This window comes from Squalius cephalus (assembly GCF_949319135.1).
Source record: "Squalius cephalus genome assembly, chromosome: 11".
Lineage (NCBI taxonomy): Eukaryota > Metazoa > Chordata > Actinopteri > Cypriniformes > Leuciscidae > Squalius > Squalius cephalus.
The window spans coordinates 30384520-30406240 of record NC_137132.1 but is presented as its reverse complement, the minus strand read 5'-3'; the positions used below and the strand labels follow the sequence as shown (position 1 = coordinate 30406240).

Sequence of the window (21721 nt, the reverse complement as noted above, 5' to 3'; positions counted from 1 at the left end):
ACATAAGCACCATGGCTCAAATTGTGAATAAATTATTGCAACATTTTCGTTTTTTGGCTAAACTATCCCTATTTTTGGGCATTTTAGTGGGCAAACATCATTACATTAAAGGGATAGTTCACCCCAAAATGAAAATTCTGTCATCATTTCACCCTCAAGTTGATTCAAACCTGTATGGATTTCTTTCTTCTGCTGAACACAAAAGAAGTTATTGTGAAGAATGTCAGTAACCAAACAGTTGATGGACCCCATTGACTTCCATAGTATATATATTTTTTCAAACTATGGAGGTCAATGTGGTCCATCATCTGTTTAGTTACCCATGTTCTTCAAAATATCTTTAATTTTATTCATCGGTTGCTGAATGGATTTTGAGATGTAGGCGTTGCATTAAAATGTGGAGTGGGCTAAATTTGGTATACGTCAGAGAACTGGACTTTTCACCAATTGATAAACATTGAAAAACATTACAAGGTAAAAAAGGTAAAAAATAGACAAGGATGAATCAGTCACACAAATATCTACAACATGCATTTTCAAAATAGCGAATTTTCATTTCATGCTGACTTCTCTCACAAGAGCATTGAAATGTTGTTTTCTCGCAAAACGTTTGTTCTTAGGCAGAACTATTGTTTTTCCCGAGAAACTTTGCATTCGCTAGTAAAACATTTACGTTCTGTGGCAAAACTATTGTTTATCTCGACAACATTACTAAAATATAGTTGTTCCTCCCATCTCATATTTTTCCATCACAAAAGTTCTGAGAGTGAATGCAAAGTTTCTCGGGGTAACACAAAAAAGAAATTTGACCTCCCATCTTTAATTTTTTAACATCACCTCGTCCCATTAGGGGCTTCAAATTGTTGCCTGGCAGAATACGTTAATGTTAATGTTGCGAGCAAGATTCAAACGTATGTTTCCCATAGGAGCACCAGGGCTCAGTGTGTCAGCAACATTAGGCCAAAGCTCCTATTCTGACATCTCTCTCTCTTTCACTGGGTGTTACATTCATTTATAAGGAACTTTCCTCTATTTTGTCATAATGTGGAATGAAACAAGCAGCCGCCCCAGGCATTTTTCATAGCACTTTACTTTTCCCACTATCTTCATCCCTTCAGAGAACTCCCCTGTTGATTCTCTCTCATCCCTGTCTCAAACCCCCTCCTACCCTCACAGACCCTCCTGACTGTGATTTTCAAACTCCCCTGCATGTGTTGTTTGTCTGTGCGTTCATTCTTCCCTCCCGCCCCTGTCTGAAAGCGTTCTGCTCGCTGTTTATGGTCTCTCTGTGACGGAGGCCACCACCAGAGAGAGAGAGACGAGAAAAGGAAATGAGAGGGGGAAGGCAGTGTCTTTCATGTGTTTGTGGCGTGTGAGGTACGTTACAGTGCTTGTTCTCGGTTCTGTATGATGCGCCGTGTTGAATGAGGGATTGATTTATTGTTTTGTTTTCCTGCTGTCCGGGGCGCAGCCGTTGCTGACTTAACAGAGCTGGTGAGAATATATGCACAACTAAAGTGTTTACTACGGGCTGTTTCATTATGTTTATGGCAGTGTTTCTGCCCACTTTTGCTCAGACAATTTACACTTAGAACAAATAGCTTATTTCAACTTTGTGTGAATTGCGTTTATCGCCATTTGCACTATATTCAAACAAGATGCTATGTTTTTTTAGCTATTTACTTTGGTGCACAGCATGTACATCAATATACGCCTGGTCTAAATAGCATCTGGCTCAATGAGCCAGAAGAAAAACTTAGTTTATAAGAAAATCTAAATGAAAGAGCTCTCAAGTTCTTAGAAATTGTATATCTGTCACAGTTTTCAGTTGTAAAGATGCTAAAATGTCAAGTGGTGTAACCAACAAGTAAAAAGTTCTACCTCTGCACATGATATATATATATGGTGTATATGTATATATCTTTTGATTAAACTAAAACAAGGGAACAAATTATTACAACATGGCCATGATTTAGTAAAACAAGAGACTGAATTATCATATCATATGCACGATTAACTTAAAATGAGGGAACAATTGAGTAAAACGTGCTGACGTGGGAATTCATTTTTAATTCGTGGCAAAGATATACATATTTTTCGTTGTTTTTTTTTCCTATGGGAAGGCTTGGGCTAGTGGCTTGAACAACAATCATTTCATCCAAACATTTCCCTCTGATTGTAGCTGTAGTCAATGGTAATGTTTAGGAATGTTTCACAGGAACTTTGTTTGAAGAACCACAAAAGATGTTGATCTGTCTTGCCGAGCAAAAACAGTCACTGTTTGGATACAATAACGTGTCTGAGGATATGTCTAAGAGATAATTAGTGGTTTGCTCAGTCTGCATTAACAGGTGTGTGTGTGTTGTGGTTGTTTGTGTACATGTGTGAGTTATTGAGCGGGTCTCGCTGTCGGAGTGTGGAGAGAGGTCATGAATTGAAGAAAAGAGGAAAAGGAGATTGCTGAACCCTGACTTCCGTTTCGTGTCACCACTGAGAGCTCGGGCCAGCAGTCTCTCTCTCTCTCTCTCTCTCTCTCTCTCTCTCTCTCTCTCTCTCTCTCTCTCGTTTGCTCTCTCACCCTTGTTTTGCCCTCTCTCACCCACTCGTATTCGCTCTATTAGATTCGTAGCATTTATTAGAATTACGTTACAATATGGAAGGTGTAATGTGTAGCGACTGTAAGCCATTGGTAGGTTGACTTCCTGAAAAACTGTGACTCTTTGTTTTTTAAAAAAAACATATTTCTGTTTTTAAGCGGTCCAGTGGTGTGAGTTTGGGGCGGGACAATCTGTTGATCGGCCAAGGAGTTGAAAGATTTTGTTTATAGTATTTCTTAAGAATTCAAACAGGTCATTTCATACATAGAGCCATATGTAATTGTTTTACATGAGATAATAATAAGTGAATCATCACATCTTTAAAGTTATATAAAAAGATGAAGCAGAAGCAAAGATATCGGCGAGAATATTCCCACTTAAAGATGAAGCACTGTTCTTCTCTGATCACCCCACACCAGTTGATTTATGACTTTTGACAGAGCATAGCTGAAAATAAATTTATTAGATTGATTAGATTTAACTTTTTAGCTGATTCATTTAGAACAATGTAAAAACAACCACGTAGAAACACACCAAAAACCACATTAACAACCACCTACAACACACAAGTGGTGGAGAGTTTTGCACAGACAAGTTTTGTGTGTGTGTTTTTTTAATACTTGGTATCATAAGTGGCACAGAAATCAGGCATAGGGATACTTAATGGCATAGTTCACCCAAAATGTTTTATTCTGTCATTAATTACTCACCCTCACATTATTCCAAACCCATAAGATTTTCATTAATCTTCGAAAACACAATACTTTTAATGAGCGGAATGAAGGGAGTATTTATTTACACTCAGTGCAAAACCTTGTTGGCAGAGGCTATGTTCATTAACCCTGTTCACCATTATCTGATTGAGACAAAGTTACAAAATAAATCTGATAACAGGATCAGTGGCGTGGGGCGTAAAGCGTGACTGACCTGAGTTTGAATCCACCATTTTCCGAACTCATTCTTCTCTCTTTTCCCCTTGCGCATCCGCTAGGAGAGGCGTTCCTTTTAAATAATAGTTAAGAAGATATTAGAAAAGTGGGAAAAATGCGCCAAATGTGTATTTAATGCTGGGGCAAGTCATGTCCCAATAAGGCAACATCCACTTATGATTTTAATAAATATAATCTTATACACTGAATATTATTCCATTTTATAATATGCTACAATACCTAGAGGTGCAAATAGCCTGAAGAAGCATGAAGGCACTTGATTCGATGATGTCTGTGAGTTAGGGCTGTGCAATTAATCGTAATTCATTTTCGATTTCGATTTTGGCTTCCAACGATTATGAAAACAAGATAATCGAGGTAAAAATTAATATTGTGCCGTCCAGCGCACCTTCCTTTCCTTCGCAGCAGTGCGCTTTCATTCCTCCCTAAAAGCCTTAGCTTAACATTCAAATCAGCCAAATAAGTGAGTGTTGTAAAATGCAGTCTACTGTTGCTAAACTGCGGGATGTGTTTGATATTAAACAGTGTTAAAAAAGCCCATTAAGCTGCAAAAGAGACACTGTTCCCTGGGCGGCTTTCTCTGTGTGCACTCCGAGTCGGAGTCGAATGCGGAAAAGCAAATGGACTTTGTGTGTAACATTATAGTTTAAAGTGACAGCAGCCTAATAAATCTGCTGCAGTCTGTCATTAATGATGATCAAACAACAGATGTACATTATCCCACTTATTATATGGCTACTTGCCACATAAGCAGTGTTATTTTACATTTGATTATTAAATCTGAATACCACTCTAAAACTTAAAACACTGTTTATTTAATTTGTATTTTTGTTCTGTTGTCCGTTTTGTTCGTAATTAGTTTCTTTGTTCTTATTGTATTGCTGACTGTGAACTTTTTCTTACATTAGTGAACCTAGTATTAGTTATTTTCTAGTATTGATAATTGTGAAAATTTCACTATATTACTCAAATCATGAAATAAGACTTTGATCATATCGCCGATCAATAATAATGTTAAATAATCGTGATTACAATATTGACCAAATGTAATGGTGATTATGATTTTTGCCTTAATCGAGCAGCCCTGCTGTGAGTTCACTTCTCTGTAGAGCACTGGCCTAATTACAGATCTGGTGTCATCCAATTTATCAGAGCTTTCCCAGCTGCTCAATATCCACTTTCGGCGAGGCAATGTTTTTCCGTGCGTAAGTGTGTTTTGTTTGTGTAATCCACACCCTGCGAGGAATTCCACTTCCTCAAATGATCAGGCAAGGTCACTTAGGCCCTGACATTTGCTGTTAAGATTATACAGATTTTGTCTGTGTGTGTGTGAGTGTGCGTCACACCTCAAAGCCCTGATTAAACTGGAAAGTGCCACTCACTTCCTCTAAAAAAGTCAGTAGTGTAGTCAGTAGGAGAATATTTTTTGTACAACTGAGACCATTAGCAAATTTTTTATTTTTTTCATGTTTTAAGCTTAAACCTTACCAAACATTGTTTTATATATATATATATATATATATATATATATATAGGTTAGGTGTTTTCCAGTCATAATAATAAGAAAAGTAATATTTATAGCTGTAATGTAAAATAAATAAAAAAAAAAAGAATAAATAAATACAAATGTCCACATAATTTGTTTTAATTGTTTACAGTGAAACATTTTAATAGTACTATTTCTTGTTTTGTTTTTATTTTAGTATTTTTTATATTTTTATATTATTATTATTATTATTATTATTTTATAGCCATGTTTGTATATAATCACAAAATCTTTGCCAAATTTTGTAGCTGTACAAACAATTTTTATACATTTTTTTAATAAGAAAAATCACAATTAGATTCCCTGCCAAATCATGCAGCCCTATTTTTGCATGAACAATATTTGTAGTCATCATTCGTCTGCGAGTGCACTCATATTTAGCAAGTCAGACAATGTAGATTGTGTGTGTAATTATGTATGTGAATGTGATTATTTGTTCTTGGACCTCACCCACGTCTGCTGGCGACAGAATGTCTGAGCACCTTCATTTGGACGACTGCAGACCGATGCTGGCCTGGCTCTCGGACTTGCGCTGTTTCCCACCCTTTCTGTTCACCCTTCTTCTGTATTCTTCTCACTTGGTTCGAGTAATGCCCATGCTGGCTGTTCAAAGCAGGCTTTGTTACTTCATCTTGCCTTCGGATGGTCTCAGGGGGCTGATTAAAACGTGTGTGGCCCCGTTAGTCTCTTAATAACTGTTCAGAGAGTTTGTTGTATAGCTGGCGTTCCCTCCCTTCAAGGTGGCTTTGGCTTGGCTTGGGTGGGTTTCTTGGGGCAGGAGTGTGAGGGTATTTCTAGCTCTCGGGGGCAGAGGTTGGGCTATGCCAGCCTTCCCCCCACCGAGCTGTTTCCTTTCAAAAACACTCCTCAGGAAACCACTTCAAACAATCACATTCCGCACAGAGAAAGGTCCGCACCACTCCTGGAACTTGGGAAAACCTCTCCCTTCCCCTCGTAAGGCTACTCTTTTTCTCCATCTCACTCTCATGAGTGAGTCTCCATCTCGCCGTAGGTTTCTTGTTGGCCATCAACACATACGGGCGATTGTTTTCTCTTAGAATTACATCAACCTTTTTTTTGCTATTGTTTCTTTAAGTAATATTATATGTAAATGAGGTCCGTTGTGATTAGTTCATCTCCTGCATCTCGTACAATCAGAACATTTTCTGATTGAATAACATGCACTGGCCTTGGTTTGCATAAAATATACAGTCTATGGACGAAAGTATTGGGACACGCTTCTTAATTTGATTGAATTCAGTCGCCACAGGTGTATCAGATCAAGCACCTAGCCGTGCGGTCTGCATTCACCAACATTTGTGGGTCGTTCTGAAGAGCTCAGTGAATTCAGACGTGGTACTGTGATAGATTGCCACCTTTCCAATAAGTCACTTTCCAATAAAATTTCATCCCTGCTAGATGTTCCACACTCAACATTAAGTTTCATTATTGGAAACGAAGCAAAGCGTTTTTGGAACTGAAGCAACTCATTCACAAGCGAAAGACCAGGTAAAGTCACAGAGCGGGGTCACCGAGTGCTGAAGTCGCCAACTCTGAAATCTTCCACTGACATTAAAATCGGCACAAAAACTGCGTGGTGGGAGCTTCATGGATTGGGTTTCCATGGACGAGCAGCTGCATGCAAGCCTCGCATAACCAAGTGCAATGCCAAGCGTCGGGTGGAGTGTGTAAAGCACGCCACCACTGGACTTCAGAGCAGTGGATACGACCAGTCACGCTTCTCTGTTTGGCAGTCTGATGGGCGAGAACGTTACCTGCCCAACTGCACTAACTGTAAAGTTTGGTGGAGGAGGGATTATGGTGTGGGGCTGTTTTTCAGGGGTTGTGCTAGGCTAGGGGTGCCCAATCCTGCTCCTGCCGATCGACTGTCCTGGACAGTTCATCTCCAACCCTAATCAAACACACCTGCCTTTAATTTTCAAGTGATCCTGAAGACCTTAATTGGTTGCTTCAGGTGTGTTTGATTGGGGTTGGAGATGAACTGTGCAGGACAGTCGATCGGCAGGAGCAGGATTGGGCACCTCTGTGCTAGGCCCTTTACTTCCAGTGAGGGGGAATTGTAATGCTTGAGCAAAAGGAGGAGCCAACCCCATATTAATGTCTATGTATTTAGAATGTCATTACAGTCCCTGTTGCTGTAATGGTCAGGTGTATCAATACTTTTGACCATAGTGGGTATTTAATTATGCATGGTCATATTCCCTTAGAAAGATTTGCTGTCATCTAATGCTCACTGAAATTTAATATTTAAAATAACCAATGAGTATGTTAATATATTAAGTGGTTAAATCTCAACTCGATTGCTATATTTTCAAAACTATATTATATTTTCTTCCCTATTGTTATGTATATCCGAGTCAAACGGCTTCTTGAACAAGAACAATAAAGGGTGAGACTTGTTTTTGTCCATGGGGAATTGACTGGATGGTTGTGGTTGTCAGGATTCAGAGAAGGGAGGACCCAAGCGCAGAATGAGCAGGGAGTGAGATTTATTAAAGACAAAACACAGGCAGGAACACAGTCCCAGACAATAGGGCAGGAGAACAGGCTGGTCAGGTGAGACGTAACCAGCACTCGGCACTAGAGCGGCTTACCAGGACAATACTCAAAGAGACAACTATGACTAGCGAACACAAAATAGACTAAACAACTGAAGCTAGCAAAAGGGGAAAATAACGTAAATAAAATTAATTCTAGGAATAAGTAACTGGAACTTACAAACAAAAATAATATTTGTGAGAACCACATACACACAAAACAAACCAGCAAAGACCTGTAGGAAAAAGACACAATATAAAGGGAACAGCACACGAGGATCAGGTGAAAACATTCAAGCAAACGAGGACTAGACAAGGACTAAACAAGGGGGCGTGGTAACGGGAAACAAGGAGGCGGAACAAGAGCAGCACATGGCAAACACAAACAAAGACAAAGCGTGCTGACACACAACACAAACATAGAGACACGAAACAAAGATAACACAGACAAGGCTGCCAGGGCAGAACCCTGACAGTGGTTTGCTATTGGTGGATCCAGTAAACACATCATAGAAGAGGGAGGGGAAGTTATTTTGATTAAAGATTATGAGGGCACAACAATTTTAACAAAAATATTGATGTGCACGGATAAATAATTTATAATAATTACTGCATTATTCCATAAAAAATAAGAATTGTCCATTTTGATAACATGATGACTTTAAGATATGATAAACATTAACATCAGGATTTTCTGTAAAGGTATAAGTCTGTAATTGGTTGTTTTAATATTATATATTTTTAATAATGCATTTTTTATATTTATTTATGTTACACTGTGAAATGTAGTCTTTAGCAGATGCCTAAATTTACTTGGATTGTTTATATTATATACATTAAAAATGGATTGATTACATTTTTTTATTTTTAATATTATTTGTAAATGATTGGTGTATCGTATCAGTCAGAATTTTTATATTGTTTCATCTCTATGGTATATTTTCACTAAAAGACTGTTTTAGTGATATCTGAGCACATGCAGATTTATTTTACATGTGAAATTCGAACCAGCTTTGATGTCGGATTGAAATATTCAAGGACCTTGAATATAAACTCCAGCCTCTGTTTCATAACACTGGAATATATTTAGATAATATATCATGTTCACCTTTAAAAGTATCATGGCTGATGTAGAGAGACCTTCACTTTTCCTCCATTGCGTCAAGGCTTTAAAAAGACCTTCGTAAATAACAATTATAGCTTGTTTCATGACCTCCATGTGCATGTACTGTAAGTATTATTATCTCCATATTGCTGTTTTTTGTTTGTGTGTAATTGTGTTTCCTTGTCGTGATGCACCAATGGCCTCTCGCTCTTTGAGTCCTGGTGACCCCACACGACCTCACAGCTGTTCTTGCTAAAGGCTTCTGATTAGAGAGTTCTCTATACAGTCAAATAGCCTGTGAAAGGATATAGAACATATTGATTTAATTAGTGATAGTTCACTTGATGGGCGCCTTGTTGCCATGGCGATGGGATGGGCAGTGAGATCTCCGGCAGTAGAGAGTGTATGATGGCCTTTAAACAGAGCTTTGACCTTTGAGCCATCACCGTATCTTTCACACATATACACACGTGACAAGGCAGGGTTTGAGTCCCTCAGTGTTTTTTTTTTTGTTTTTTTTACATCTGTTGTTTTGTCTGTATTTGTTAATTTATAAAAAAAATACATAAACTGTACAATTGATAAAAAACAACAACTTTAATACACCACTTGTGCGACGCAGTGTTGTGAGTGTTAACTAAAACTAAAACTTTTTTTGTTCAATGAAATAATGCTGAGATAGAAGAAAGTATATAGATAATAAATTAAAGGTTTAAATTGAAGTACTAACTAAAAACTAAACCGATAAAATAAAGCTAAATATAAACGTTAACAAAAATAATAAAAGTAATAAAAGCACATAACAAAATTCCTTAAAACTAGTGCTGTCAAATCGATTAATCGCGATTAATTGTGATTAATATCAGCTAACATAAAAGTTTGTGTGTGTATATATATACACACATATACTATATATTTAGAAACTTTTATGTCAGATGCGATTAAAAATGTCATAAATATTTGGGTGGAAAAAACAGCATATGATATCATCCAGGTCAGTAAGTCTCTGGTCTCTGATTTTTTTATGACATAAGTCTTGTTCAGATTGTAGAATATCATCTGATACAACTTCCCCAAAATCTTATTTATGATAAGATATTTATGAATAATTTATTATGGTAGCACATTATTTTACAGTATTTTACTGTTCCCCATGTGCATACTATGTATTTATAGCAATAACAATAACTGGGTTATAACTATGTACTAACCCTGAACCTAAACTTAAACCCAACCTGAACCCACATTACCAGTACGTTCATGGGTAAGTTCACTGTAATGAACTTAATACACGTAATTAATTTATTCAAGGTGTATGAAAAATACTACCTTATGCAAGACTTTTATTAAAATATGGCTTTTCTGGTAAACTTTTATGGTTATTCGTTATAGATATGAGTGTTTTCAAAGAAATATCCAATACAAATATTTAAGAAATATTTACTGAACAGGAGTAGGCTTATTGAGTCACAACGGCTGTTTCTGGAATGAGGACGGTTTACAGAAGAATAAAAGTGCAGCAAGCTGCCTGATCGTCCGCATGATTAGACGAGTGTGACATGGAACAGATGAAGATGAATATTTGGCAAGATTTTAGCATGTCATTGTCAAAACATGAATTATGTTAAAGCAACACTACCTTACTTTTTTTACCTTAAAATAATGTTTCCAAAATCGTTTCAGTGGTTAATCAAGTCGTAACAGGGTGAAAGGCACTTCTGCATTCGCTTTGCAGCCCTATATCTGCTGTAACCGCACTATGCAAGTTTGCCAGATCGGGTCACGTTTCTGTAGTTCGAATGAGACATAAGAAAACTACAAATTTGACTTGCTTTACGGCAAGCGTTACGATTGTCATTATTTCATTTTTCTTCGTTTCTGATGTTGTAATAATCATACTTTCATAAAATCATGCAACATACTCTACCTTGTCTGTGGACATCGTTCGTTCCAAAGCCGGTGCTAGATAAACAGCGAGCGTGCGTGCGACGGTAGGCTAAAGTATTTACGACAGCGGTAATGGACAATTCCGCTTCCAACCTGTAGGGCGACCGAAGAGGAAAAGTTCTTTAGTGTTGCTTTAATAAATGTGTGTTATGCCACTTTCAAGCCCTCTTGAAAACTCATAATTATGACATGATGTGCATTCAAGTCGTCGGACGTGTTGAGCAATTTCATATTTCCTGTCTTTTTAACTTATTGTTCAATAACAAGAAGTTTATTCGTGCCAGTGCATCAAAAACAAATGCAGATGTTTGGTGTCTGGTTACACATGGTTAGCATCCCACATTATCCCATATCCTCACAACATCCATCAGTGGTTCAGTCCACAACTGCTGTTTAATGTAACTTCAGTGACTTTTTTACAACTTCCCCATATGCGTGTGTTTCACGATTACCCGTGTAACCGAGGTAGGAGTCTCCTTTTCGGAAGTGAGGTTTATCTGTTCCTCATTCCCAGCAGCTTTCCCTCTCCCACGGTAGCGACTTGCCCTTTCTGGGTCATGTTAACAAAACATTGGCTTTCCTCCCCCCCATTCTCCAGTGGATGGTTTATTCCATTCATTCCACAGCAGTGGCACCAGTTCACTTCTGCTTTTGCATTGCTGGTGTGTCTTATACTGCGTTGATGAACGGTAAGTCCATCAATGGTTTTGTCTGGGCTGCTGTATAATGTTGCTTGTTGGAGTCTGTAATGACGTTCTGTATCTGTTATTATATAAGAATATGGCTCTGTTCACATACTGTGCAAAACTGCACTTTGTACTGCATATGCTGCACATACTTTGCATGTTTAATGCCACATCCTGCTATCTTCTTCGGATTATTTTGCATTTTGACTGTAATTTTAACTTCTGGCTGTCCAGTCAAATAATGAGTGAATGCTAATATATCCCTGATGTTTAATATCTTAAACCAGCTTAAGCTGTTTGTCAGGTCTTTTCAAAACCCTAAGGCCTGGTTTCACAGACAGGGCTTAGATTAAGCCAGAATTAGGCCTAAGTGCAGTTAGGACATTTAAGTAGCTTCTATAAACATGCCTTAGAAAAAAAAAAAAAAACATTACTGGTGTGCATCGTGAGACAAAACAATGGCACTGGCATATTTTGAGATATGTTAGTACAAGTTGCTTTCAGTTAAAACAGCTAAAACATGCATTTTAGTCTGGGAATAGCTTAATCCTTGTCTGTGAAACCAGGGGTAAAAGTTTGTATATTTTCAGGTTTAATTTAGGGGCTGTTTACATGAACTAAACACAGAACACCTTTTATGAGTTTTGGACTTTCATTTACTCAACAATAGTGTTTGGGGGCCTCAAAACGCTAGCTTTTGAAAAAGAATTCAAAGTTTTTAAAAAACAATGGCATTATGCGCATGTGTTTTACCTGTTCAGTCTATAGGCGCGTAGTGTTTCTTCACAGAGTGACATCGGCAACTACTGGCTTGGCAGCAGAATTTAGCGTTTTTAGTCGTTTTCACGGATCCGTGTGAACAACAGAGCGTTTTGCCAACGTTGCCACCTGTATGCGAAAAACACTAAGGAAAAACGTTTCCGTTTTTTGGTGCATCATTGCGGTGTAAGACTTTGAATAACAGATTTCCAGTGTGACCCTACTGAACTCCACAGAACGTTGTTGTTCACACGCCACCGTCATTGGGATTTGTGTGTGGAATGTGAAGGATTCTGTATACTGAGTTGAAAATCTCCAACACTGATAGTGGTAATTTCTTTTATATGAAAGCTAAGAGTAGCAAACAAAGTTGAACAAACTCCTCTCTCGCGGTTGTTTGCATGCCAGTGATTATCTATCATGCCATCATTTACTGACCCCTGTTCTAGATTATTCATCACAATGGAAATTAGCAGTCAGGTGTATTGCAGTAGGTTCAGTACATTTTGCCAATAAAATGTAAAATATATATATTAGTCGTATGCTGTTCCCAACATAGCCTTAGAGACTAAAATACTGAATTTCACATGACTCCATGTCATGAATGTGTCAGTTAGAGTTAAAAGAAGAACTTCAGTACTAGTATGCATGGGTAGTTTTCACACCAAGGTGTCCAACATTGTTTTTCCTTCCTCTAAGGCTATGTCTACACTAAATTTGGCCTTACGTTCACACTGAGATGGTGTTTTTGGATAAATTTGAAAACTTGTAGTGTAGACTTTGAAAACCAAGGTATTTAAAAAGGATGCCACATGATGTTTAGTCATGTGACGCATATTGTACCCATAGATATCTTATACTGACATGTGTTTGCTATGTGCTTTTCACTCTTCAGTGTTGCTAAAGATAAATGTTACTTTGTACAATCTTCATATTACATTACTGCAATGATGGCAGAAAATGTACTCGCAATTACAGTCCTGTGGCAAAACATGAGTGCAGTTGCGTTTCAGACCATACATGGATAGGCGATTGAGTGCGAACTGGACGTACCAGTAAGTAGTGGGATATTCTGCTAATGAAATGATCATGTTAAAATAATAGCGAGCATCTCTGTGAGATTTTATTATGTTTTACGCATGTGCAGTAAAATATTTTTTGAGTTTTGATGAGAAACTTTTGGGAAACTCTTGAAAACACTAGTATGAACTGTTTTCAAATTGATTCAGATTAATGTAGACGTAGCCTAAGAAGCTTCCATGTCCAGCCACCCAGGAATCATGTCCAGACCTCAGGAGGGAATCTTGTGGATATGACTTCTTAAAACTACATCCATCTTCCAAACCACGGTCATTGCATTGCAAAGTAGTATGGGAACTTATGACAAACAAGTGTGTCAATTGACTGCTTATGAGGAACAAAAAAAAAAAAAAAAAATGATGGGAAACTATCAAGCCAGTCATTAGCAGTTGTTAAGATGCATGTTTGTGTAGGCTTAGCATGTGTGCATGCATTTGTTTCACATCACCATGTCCATGAGTCAGTGTTTTCGTCTTTGTAATATCATTTACTGTTTCCCGTACAAGCCCATTGAGGAATAGCTTACCGAAACTCCAAATCTGGCTGTGAAGATGCAACATTTATTTAACTCAGACACTAACAGCCAAGATGATTGAGTGTGGCGTTCCAGTTGAACTTTAAAGCATGTTGCAAAGGGCTCCAAATGCTTTCTTGTGTCTTACTTGCTCTGGTGTGTGTGTGTGTGTGTGTGTGCAAAACCTTCAATACAATCATCTGTCCTTTTAGACGAGGGCTTTTAGCAGATGAAAGTATGTAAAGTGTGTTACATAATGTTGGCCAAGAAATCTTTTTTTCTCTTGTCTGTTCCAATTCTACTGATATACTTAGATAAATGTTTACTTTTATTTTTATATTGACTCCTCAGTAAAAATTGCATAAAATGTGTTCATTTAATATAAGTTTTGTGTATGTTTCATTTGCAATAAGATTTTCACCCTGATCTTTAGATACCTGAACTGTTATCGGTCACTGAAAAGGAAAGATATCCATAGGAATGAAAAATACAAACCAGTATCACCATTGAGACTGTACAGAAAGCGAATGGAACATTTTCCTCCTGAGAAAAATACACCAGTCTCGCATTGTTTCTTTTAAAGTTGACACTTAAATGTAACAATTGAGAACTCCATTAAGTCTCCAAAGAGCAAACTTTGAGCAATACAGTTTTCCTACGGGTACATCTCTTTGTTTAATGTCCGTGTTTTAAGTTAGCTTAGCTAGACTTTCTGGACAAATTTGTCTTCAGAAGTTATATAAATCTGCCAAACCTCCAGGTACATCTTCAGCTGATAAAGCAATTCATAAAACAAAATGTGTTATTGTAGAAATGCACAAAGGGTCAGGGTTTGGATTAGTCAGTAGCATTTAATATAAAACATTTATATTAATTAAATATATTTTTTTATATGTATATGAAAGGTAGTGGTATTGGCCTCATTAAGTCAATGTGTGAGAGAGATTCTCTGGCTGTCTTGTTTAGTCTGCTCTTGTAGAGAAACCTGGGTGGGAGTTTTTGCTCTAGGCCAATGCGTCTGCTGTCTACATGGCTGTCAGTGCCGGCAGTGAGATATCAATAGACAGCATAAAAAAGGACACATTTAACTAAGAGTTTCTGTTCTCTGTAGGGTAATGTTTATAACACTGAGACTAACGCAGCAAAGTGCGACCTTTGTGTGTAGATTAGTCACCTCCTCAATTGTGAACAGTGGGAGTTGTGTTTGTGTGTGTGCAAATGTGTGTTTGTTTAAATTCCTGTCCAATGTCCAAGACGGGGGTGAGGAAACAAGGCATACCTCCCAACCCAACATTCATCTCCATTTCACACTCTCTTGCAGTCTCTCTTTTCTTCAGACTCAAGGCCTTTAAATTTTGTTCTGTAGACTCTGTTGGAACAAATATAAAGAAAGTAAATAGGGTCAATTTTGATTTCATGTTGCATCTTTCTCAATTGGCATACAGTTTAAAGTGGCTGTGTGAAAAATCTCAACATATAAATGACAAATTTCTTTATGTTCTACCAGTGCCTGGTTGTTTTGGATGGTCTCGTAAAACTGCGAAAAGGACTATTTTGTCTTGTCTAATAGTTGCCCTGTCTGCTGCTGTTCACATCACATCTGATCTTTTTTTTTTCATATTTGCTGTAAATTGACCTTCATTGCTAACCATGGTAATATTTCAACACATTTATACTTTGTCTCTCCCTTTCAGATGTCTAACTACAAGCGTGCAACGTTTGAGGAGGAGGACGGGACAGACATCCCTGCTGATGGAGCCATCTCTCCTGACAGTGTGGAGGTGAGTGTGGGTCAGGGCTCAGTGTGGATGTGTGCATTTTATGTTTACTTTCAGACTTTTTTTTATCCAATGCCACATACAAATAAATAAATCAACCATTTAAGCTGTTAGTTTTTACAGAGACGATGGGACGTATTACTGTCGCACAATTCCCATGAAAAGTAGAAGATCAGAAATGACGCTAAAACACGGTAAAACAGCAGTGAGAGAATAGTGAATTGCTGGGTAGTTGTGATGTTCTCTGTGAAGTTCAGCTGTTTCCTGGCTGACTTGGATGCTTTTACCGCTGACAAATCTAGCTGACGGTCATGTTGTGGTGAATTGCTCGGCTAGCAGGAATGAAACTCTGTAATGAGTTGGTGGTGAAGTTCTTTCTTCTTGGCTGAGATATCCAGGCAAGCCGAAATACATACAGACAATGTAGGAACACCAGGTACATACAACATAGGAAAATACACTCCTAACAAACCGTTACAAAACAAACTGTTTTGGGTTCCCCAAATAAACTTTAGTAACAGTTCTTTTAAGAACCATTTTTCTTCTTAGTTTGTCAACATTAAAAAAAAAATATATATATATGTATATATATATATATATATATATATATATATATATCGTTTGTGCTTTGGAAAGGTTCTATGGATGTTAAAGGTTCTTCACTGAACAATCAATGCCAATAAATAACTTTTATTTTTAAGTGTGTAGATCTCACGTATTGTGAATATTTTGAGAACAGGAAGGGGCCAAGCACCGAACCCTGAGGTACTTCGGTGGTTAGCTGATATTGCTTAGATACTGCTTCCAGTGTGTAAAGGGTAGATTATTTACTGTGAGGAATGCCCAGCCGAATGAAGATTCACTTTTTGTGAATTCACTTTTATCAGACATTTTTGTGCAGTCTCCCTTCAGTCGTTCTCTTTCAGAGTTTTAAAACTCATGATTTTTTTTTTTCTTGTTCATGAACATGATTTTTTCTTGTTCTTTTGCAGTACAAGAATGTGTTTATTTCACACAACTTCCTCACCAGTTAAACAAATCAAACTAATCCAAACTAAACAAGCAAGGCAGAAATTGTCACAGATATTATGTCACAGCTAATAAACATCAATGTATTACCACCCACATTTACAGTCAGTACACAAACACATTCAGTATTTCAGTATGAAGTCGTTAATATAAGAAGTCATAAACATAAACAAGTCACAAGTAGTCTGGACATACAGTACATGGCTAGGTGATTATTACATAATGACTCATGACTAAATGGGCAAACATCTTGTGGATAAGGATATTTTTCTTTTGTTGTTGTTGTTGTTGTTGTTGTTATAGAAAGGCTAAATAAATCTGAACAATTATCCAGGCATGAATAATGGTCTCAAAACACATAAAACCTTTTAAAATTATCAAATGGTGGACTAATATGTAATTGGAAAGAGATCATGGATAACAGTGTAATAAAAATCAGCATTATTTCTCATGCAGACATTTGCATTAGCGATGACTTTTAAGTGACGGAAACAGCAGGTCAGATATCCAGGGAATTTACTTCAATGAATTATGAGTGACATTTGATATGAATTCAAAGCGATTTATGTGGCCCCTTTCATTTTCTGCTCAGTTTTATCTCAGGTAGGAAATGTGATACCTCTTCTGTTGGCTTTCTGTTCAAGCAATGATATGAATCATGTATTTGATATGGTATCCCTCAGGCAACTTGATTTATGTTCTTTGGGTGCTGAATGATGAATGATGAAGAGATGTGCAGTATATTTTGACAGAAAAAAAAAAAAAACTCTGTTCCTAGAGTTTCTACACAAGGAGACTTCGTCTTTGGGAACATTTGTATGAGAATATTTTTTATTATAAGGGAAAGAAAGGAAGAATGAGATTAGTATTTGTCAGTGGCCATTTCAGGAGAAAATGTTTCAACTGCAATGCCACAATTTGTCTTTTATTTTTACATTGAACATTTTTATTCTCACAAAAATGTACTGTGGTGTTGAAGTGATAGTATCAGCTGTAATGCTGCTTTCACTATCATGGCACTTAATGACTACCATGACTACCATGTTCAGAAACCATGGTATTTACATAACATAAAATGCCAAAGAAAATTGTACTAACGTGGTACATATCCAAAAAGCACGGTATTACGGAAACTCTATCAAATAAATGCATAAGATTATCCCAAACTTTTTGAGAGTTTGGTATGTTAACCAGCAAATAGTAACAATTTCAAAAAATCGAACTTAAAAAGACTCTATGATCAATATTTGACTCTCTTTTAGGTGGGTTTCCGTAAGGGTGGTGTTCAGTTGTTTGGTCCCCTGGGCAGGAGGACTCAGCTGGAGGTGGTTTTGGCCGGTCTGCTTCTCACTTCACTTCTAGCACTATTTGGCTGTGCGATCACACTGGGAGTCCGCTATAACAGAGGTAACACACACACACACACATGCACGCATGCACACAGTAAAATGTGTGTAATGTACAATAACTTACTGATAAATATAGTGCCATGTACCACTGATTTATATAAAGCAGGCATGCTTTTATGACATCAGTTTAGTATATTTATTTAGTAAATAATTTCCCAGATTTACGCCATCAATTTGACTAGGAACATCCCCTTATAGATACTTAAAGGGGTCACCCCAAAATGATAAATCTTTCATTATTACATACTCACATTTGTTTCAAACTTTTTTTATATATATTTATTTTAGAAACATAATTTAATGAGTAATTTAATAATTAAATGAATATCTGTTTTAGTGAATGCCAAACATTTCATCATCAAAAAATAATTTCCTGTGATTAAAGTCCTGTTCAAATCAAGATGAATGTGTGAACATTTGGTGCCATAAACATTTCAAGTAATGAAAGACTGTTAATGCGTCTGTCAAGACATGAACATTTGCATGCTGTTCTAATCTAACTAGGGCTGTGTTCAAAATCGCCCCCTATGCCCTCATTCACTATTCCCTACACTAATATGGTGCACTTGAAGGAGTGAATGAAAACGAGTGAGTGAATTCGGCTGCTCCAGTAGTTAGGAAAGGATTTATGTCATGTCATGGAAACTAGCATGTATAAACCTTAATAAAACAATTTAATCAATAAAAATATTACTTTGGACTAGCGGTTTGGAAAATGGATGGATGGACGATTCAGCTACGGTCGCCGACTCTCACAGTGCATTACGGGTATTCTCTAGCCATTGTGCGTACATCGGTTGTACACTCGTTATTGGTGCATTGTGGGATTGAATGAGTGCACTGGATAATGTCCAATATGGTTTCGGACACCACTGCAAATGGCTGCTCCCTCAAATAGGGAATAGGGGGGCGATTTCGGACACATCCTATGACTTCATTGCGACTTGGGCAAATGGTATGGGAAAACCTTTTGTGACAAACATTTGTGTTGTATGAACAGGTCTTAATATTATTACTATAATAAAATAATTCAAGTATTATCATTCACAATCCAATGAAATCCCAATGGTTAAAATCAATGCCCTCCTTTTATAACTTTTAAAATTCAGTCTTATGTCACATTATGGGAGTTCAAGTTATTTCTTGTTGTTTCTAACCCCCAGATCCAGCCCGTAGTATCTGTCTAACGGAGGCGTGTGTAACCGTGGCCAGTAAGATCGTGGAAGCTCTGGACCGCTCCGTCGACCCATGTCAGGATTTTTACCAGTACGCCTGTGGAGGATGGGTCCGCAAAAACCCCCTGCCAGATGGCCGCTCCCGCTGGAGCACATTTAACAGCATCTGGGACCAGAACCAGGCTGTGCTCAAACACCTGCTGGGTAAGTGCCGGAAAACACACACGCACACACACACACACACACACACACACACACACACACACACACACACACACGTGCACGCTTGTCCTTTTTGTAGGATGGGATTTGCTCAGTAAATCTTTATCTGTGTTCACAAAATGGAATATATTTAGAAAGACATCTTAATGATTTACTTGATTTTCCTGCATTCATGCGTTTTGAAGAGTTTTACACTTCAGTTCTCTGTACTTGGGTTGTTTTTTTATTGTAGATCTGCACTGAAACTTTCATCGATTCCTGCTCTGTGACCTGATTTCTTGTTTTCTCTGAGTGCAGCCAGCCCTGTCTGATTGTTCGATTAGGGACGATGACTTTCTGCACTCATTCTCTGTTTCTGTAACTTTAAATCCCTCCATTATTCACCCTCACATGGATTTACAGTATAGTGCTTGCAAGGCCTTTTATTGGTTATACTTTTTTCAAGAAAATTACAGTTAAAGATTTAAAAACTTCTATTCAAACTGGCAGTGATGATGCCATTGACTTGTACTTGTAGACTATGTAAAATGCAATGCCACCACAAAGCTAGGGTGTTCTGAATGTTTCCCAGGGTGTTACTAGAATGTTCTGAGGGGTTGCTGGGATGTTTCTAGGTGGTTGCCACGGTATTACTCTGTGTTGTTAGGCTGTTCTGTAATTGTTGTAATTGGTCATTTGCTTGGGTATTCTGGGTGATTCCAGAGTACTGCTGTACACAGCTCTTGTTGATTGGCAGGGTGTTGCTAAAGGGTTGCTATGCTGTTCCTGATAGTTGCCAGGGTATTGCTAATAGGTTGTTAGGGTATTCTGAGTAGTTGTCAGTGCAATGTAAATGGTTTGCTATGTTGTTCTGGGTGGTTGCCATAGTGTTTCAATATGGTGGCTATGGTTTCTGGGTGGTTACTACTCAGTTCTAGATGGTTGCTGGATTGTTGTTAAGTGGTTGCTATACTGTTCTTGATGGTTGCTAGGATATTCTGACTAGTTATCAGGACGCTGCAAGTTGTTTGCTAGGCTGTTCTGGGTGGTTGCCGGTGTGGTGAACAAATGAGTCCTACTGAAGAGATGAGTCCGAGCTTAGGACCCCTTTACCCCGAGCTTGCGCTGATTATTACGATAAAAAATAATGACATAATTATAATTGCTGTGAATACGGTAAGGCAGTATAAGCTCAGGAAAAGCTCAGCTAGCACGATCATCGGATAACGTTAGCTCAGATGTATGCTATGCTACTATCTAAGCTAACTAAAAATCAAACTAACAACGAGAAATGTTTAATTTCACAATCTATAGCTTCGGTTACATACTAGTATATGAAACGTATAAGTTAAAATACATTAATGACTCGTTATAATGTAGTACAAACGTCTTCTATAATAAAGTGATTTTGTATGATTTGTAACTAAACCGATTACCCATAAAACGTGCTTTGAACCAATCGGATTGCTTGGGTCCTAAGTTCGGACTCATCTCTTCAGTAGGACTCATTTGTTCACCACACCGGAGTGATGCTAGGTCATTTGCTAGGGTGTTTGAAGGCGGTTGCTACACAGTTCATGATGACTGCCAGGGCGTTTCTAAATGGTTGCTGGAATATTCTCAGTAGGTGTCTGGTACTGCAAGTGGTTTGCTAGCTTGTTCTGGGTGGTAGCTATGGTGTTTCAAGATGGTTGCTAGGCTATTGATACTTTGCACGTGACGTCACAAGTACTGGCTGGCGGGCAAGAATGTCGTTCTCCAGCAATGAAACCCAGTAAACTAATCAAGGGTCGCCAGTTTTGCTATACAAAAGTTGGTGTTTTGAGGTGTAAACGACATGCCAGATAGTTGTGCAATTGGATGCACTAACCGCAGATGAGATAAGCAACCTTCACAGTAGGCTACACGTCTGTGCAAATTACCATCAAAGGTAATTTCAACATTTGTTTGAATACAATGGGTGTATGATCATGTAATTAATCGTGTCTTTAAGTTACTGTAGTTTTGTCAATCAACACCACCAGTATTCACCAGCTGGTTCGGCGAGTCAGCTGTTTGCGTTATGAATCTAAGCTAGGCTAACTGTACGTTCACACCGCCGCCAGCGAGAGCGGCAAAATTCATTGAAAATGAATGATTTCCGGGCACTTTGATGCTCTCGCCTGTGGCGGTGTGAACGCACAGTAACAGCTGTCGTCTTTTGCTAACAATAACAGAAGTGTGTGATAGGTTGTTTTGAGGTTTGTGATATCTATGATTTTCAATGAGAACCAGAGATGACCCAACAGTAGAGCTAGATTATTTACGGAGGAATTATTACTGCTCGATTATCTTAAAAAAAACTTGTCTGCTTTACACAATTTAGCTACCTTGGAGTGAATCCTAGT

At 37.9% G+C, this 21721-nt stretch overlaps 1 protein-coding gene across 3 annotated transcripts in view; it reads left to right on the top strand.

Moving 5' to 3' along the window:
- ece2b (endothelin converting enzyme 2b) overlaps positions 1 to 21721 on the top strand; it is a 71326-nt gene that overhangs the window by 12539 nt on the left and 37066 nt on the right. The window contains exons 1-4 of one of the 3 annotated variants that reach the window (XM_079885784.1): positions 1291 to 1377; positions 15437 to 15523; positions 17812 to 17956; positions 19122 to 19337. In XM_079885784.1, the coding sequence (XP_079741910.1) occupies positions 15437 to 15523; positions 17812 to 17956; positions 19122 to 19337 (448 nt within the window). In that variant the 5' untranslated portion in view covers positions 1291 to 1377. Of the gene's footprint in view, positions 1 to 1290; positions 1495 to 15436; positions 15524 to 17811; positions 17957 to 19121; positions 19338 to 21721 lie in introns of those variants that run through there. The other 2 variants (XM_079885785.1, XM_079885783.1) reach the window with 2 other exon arrangements.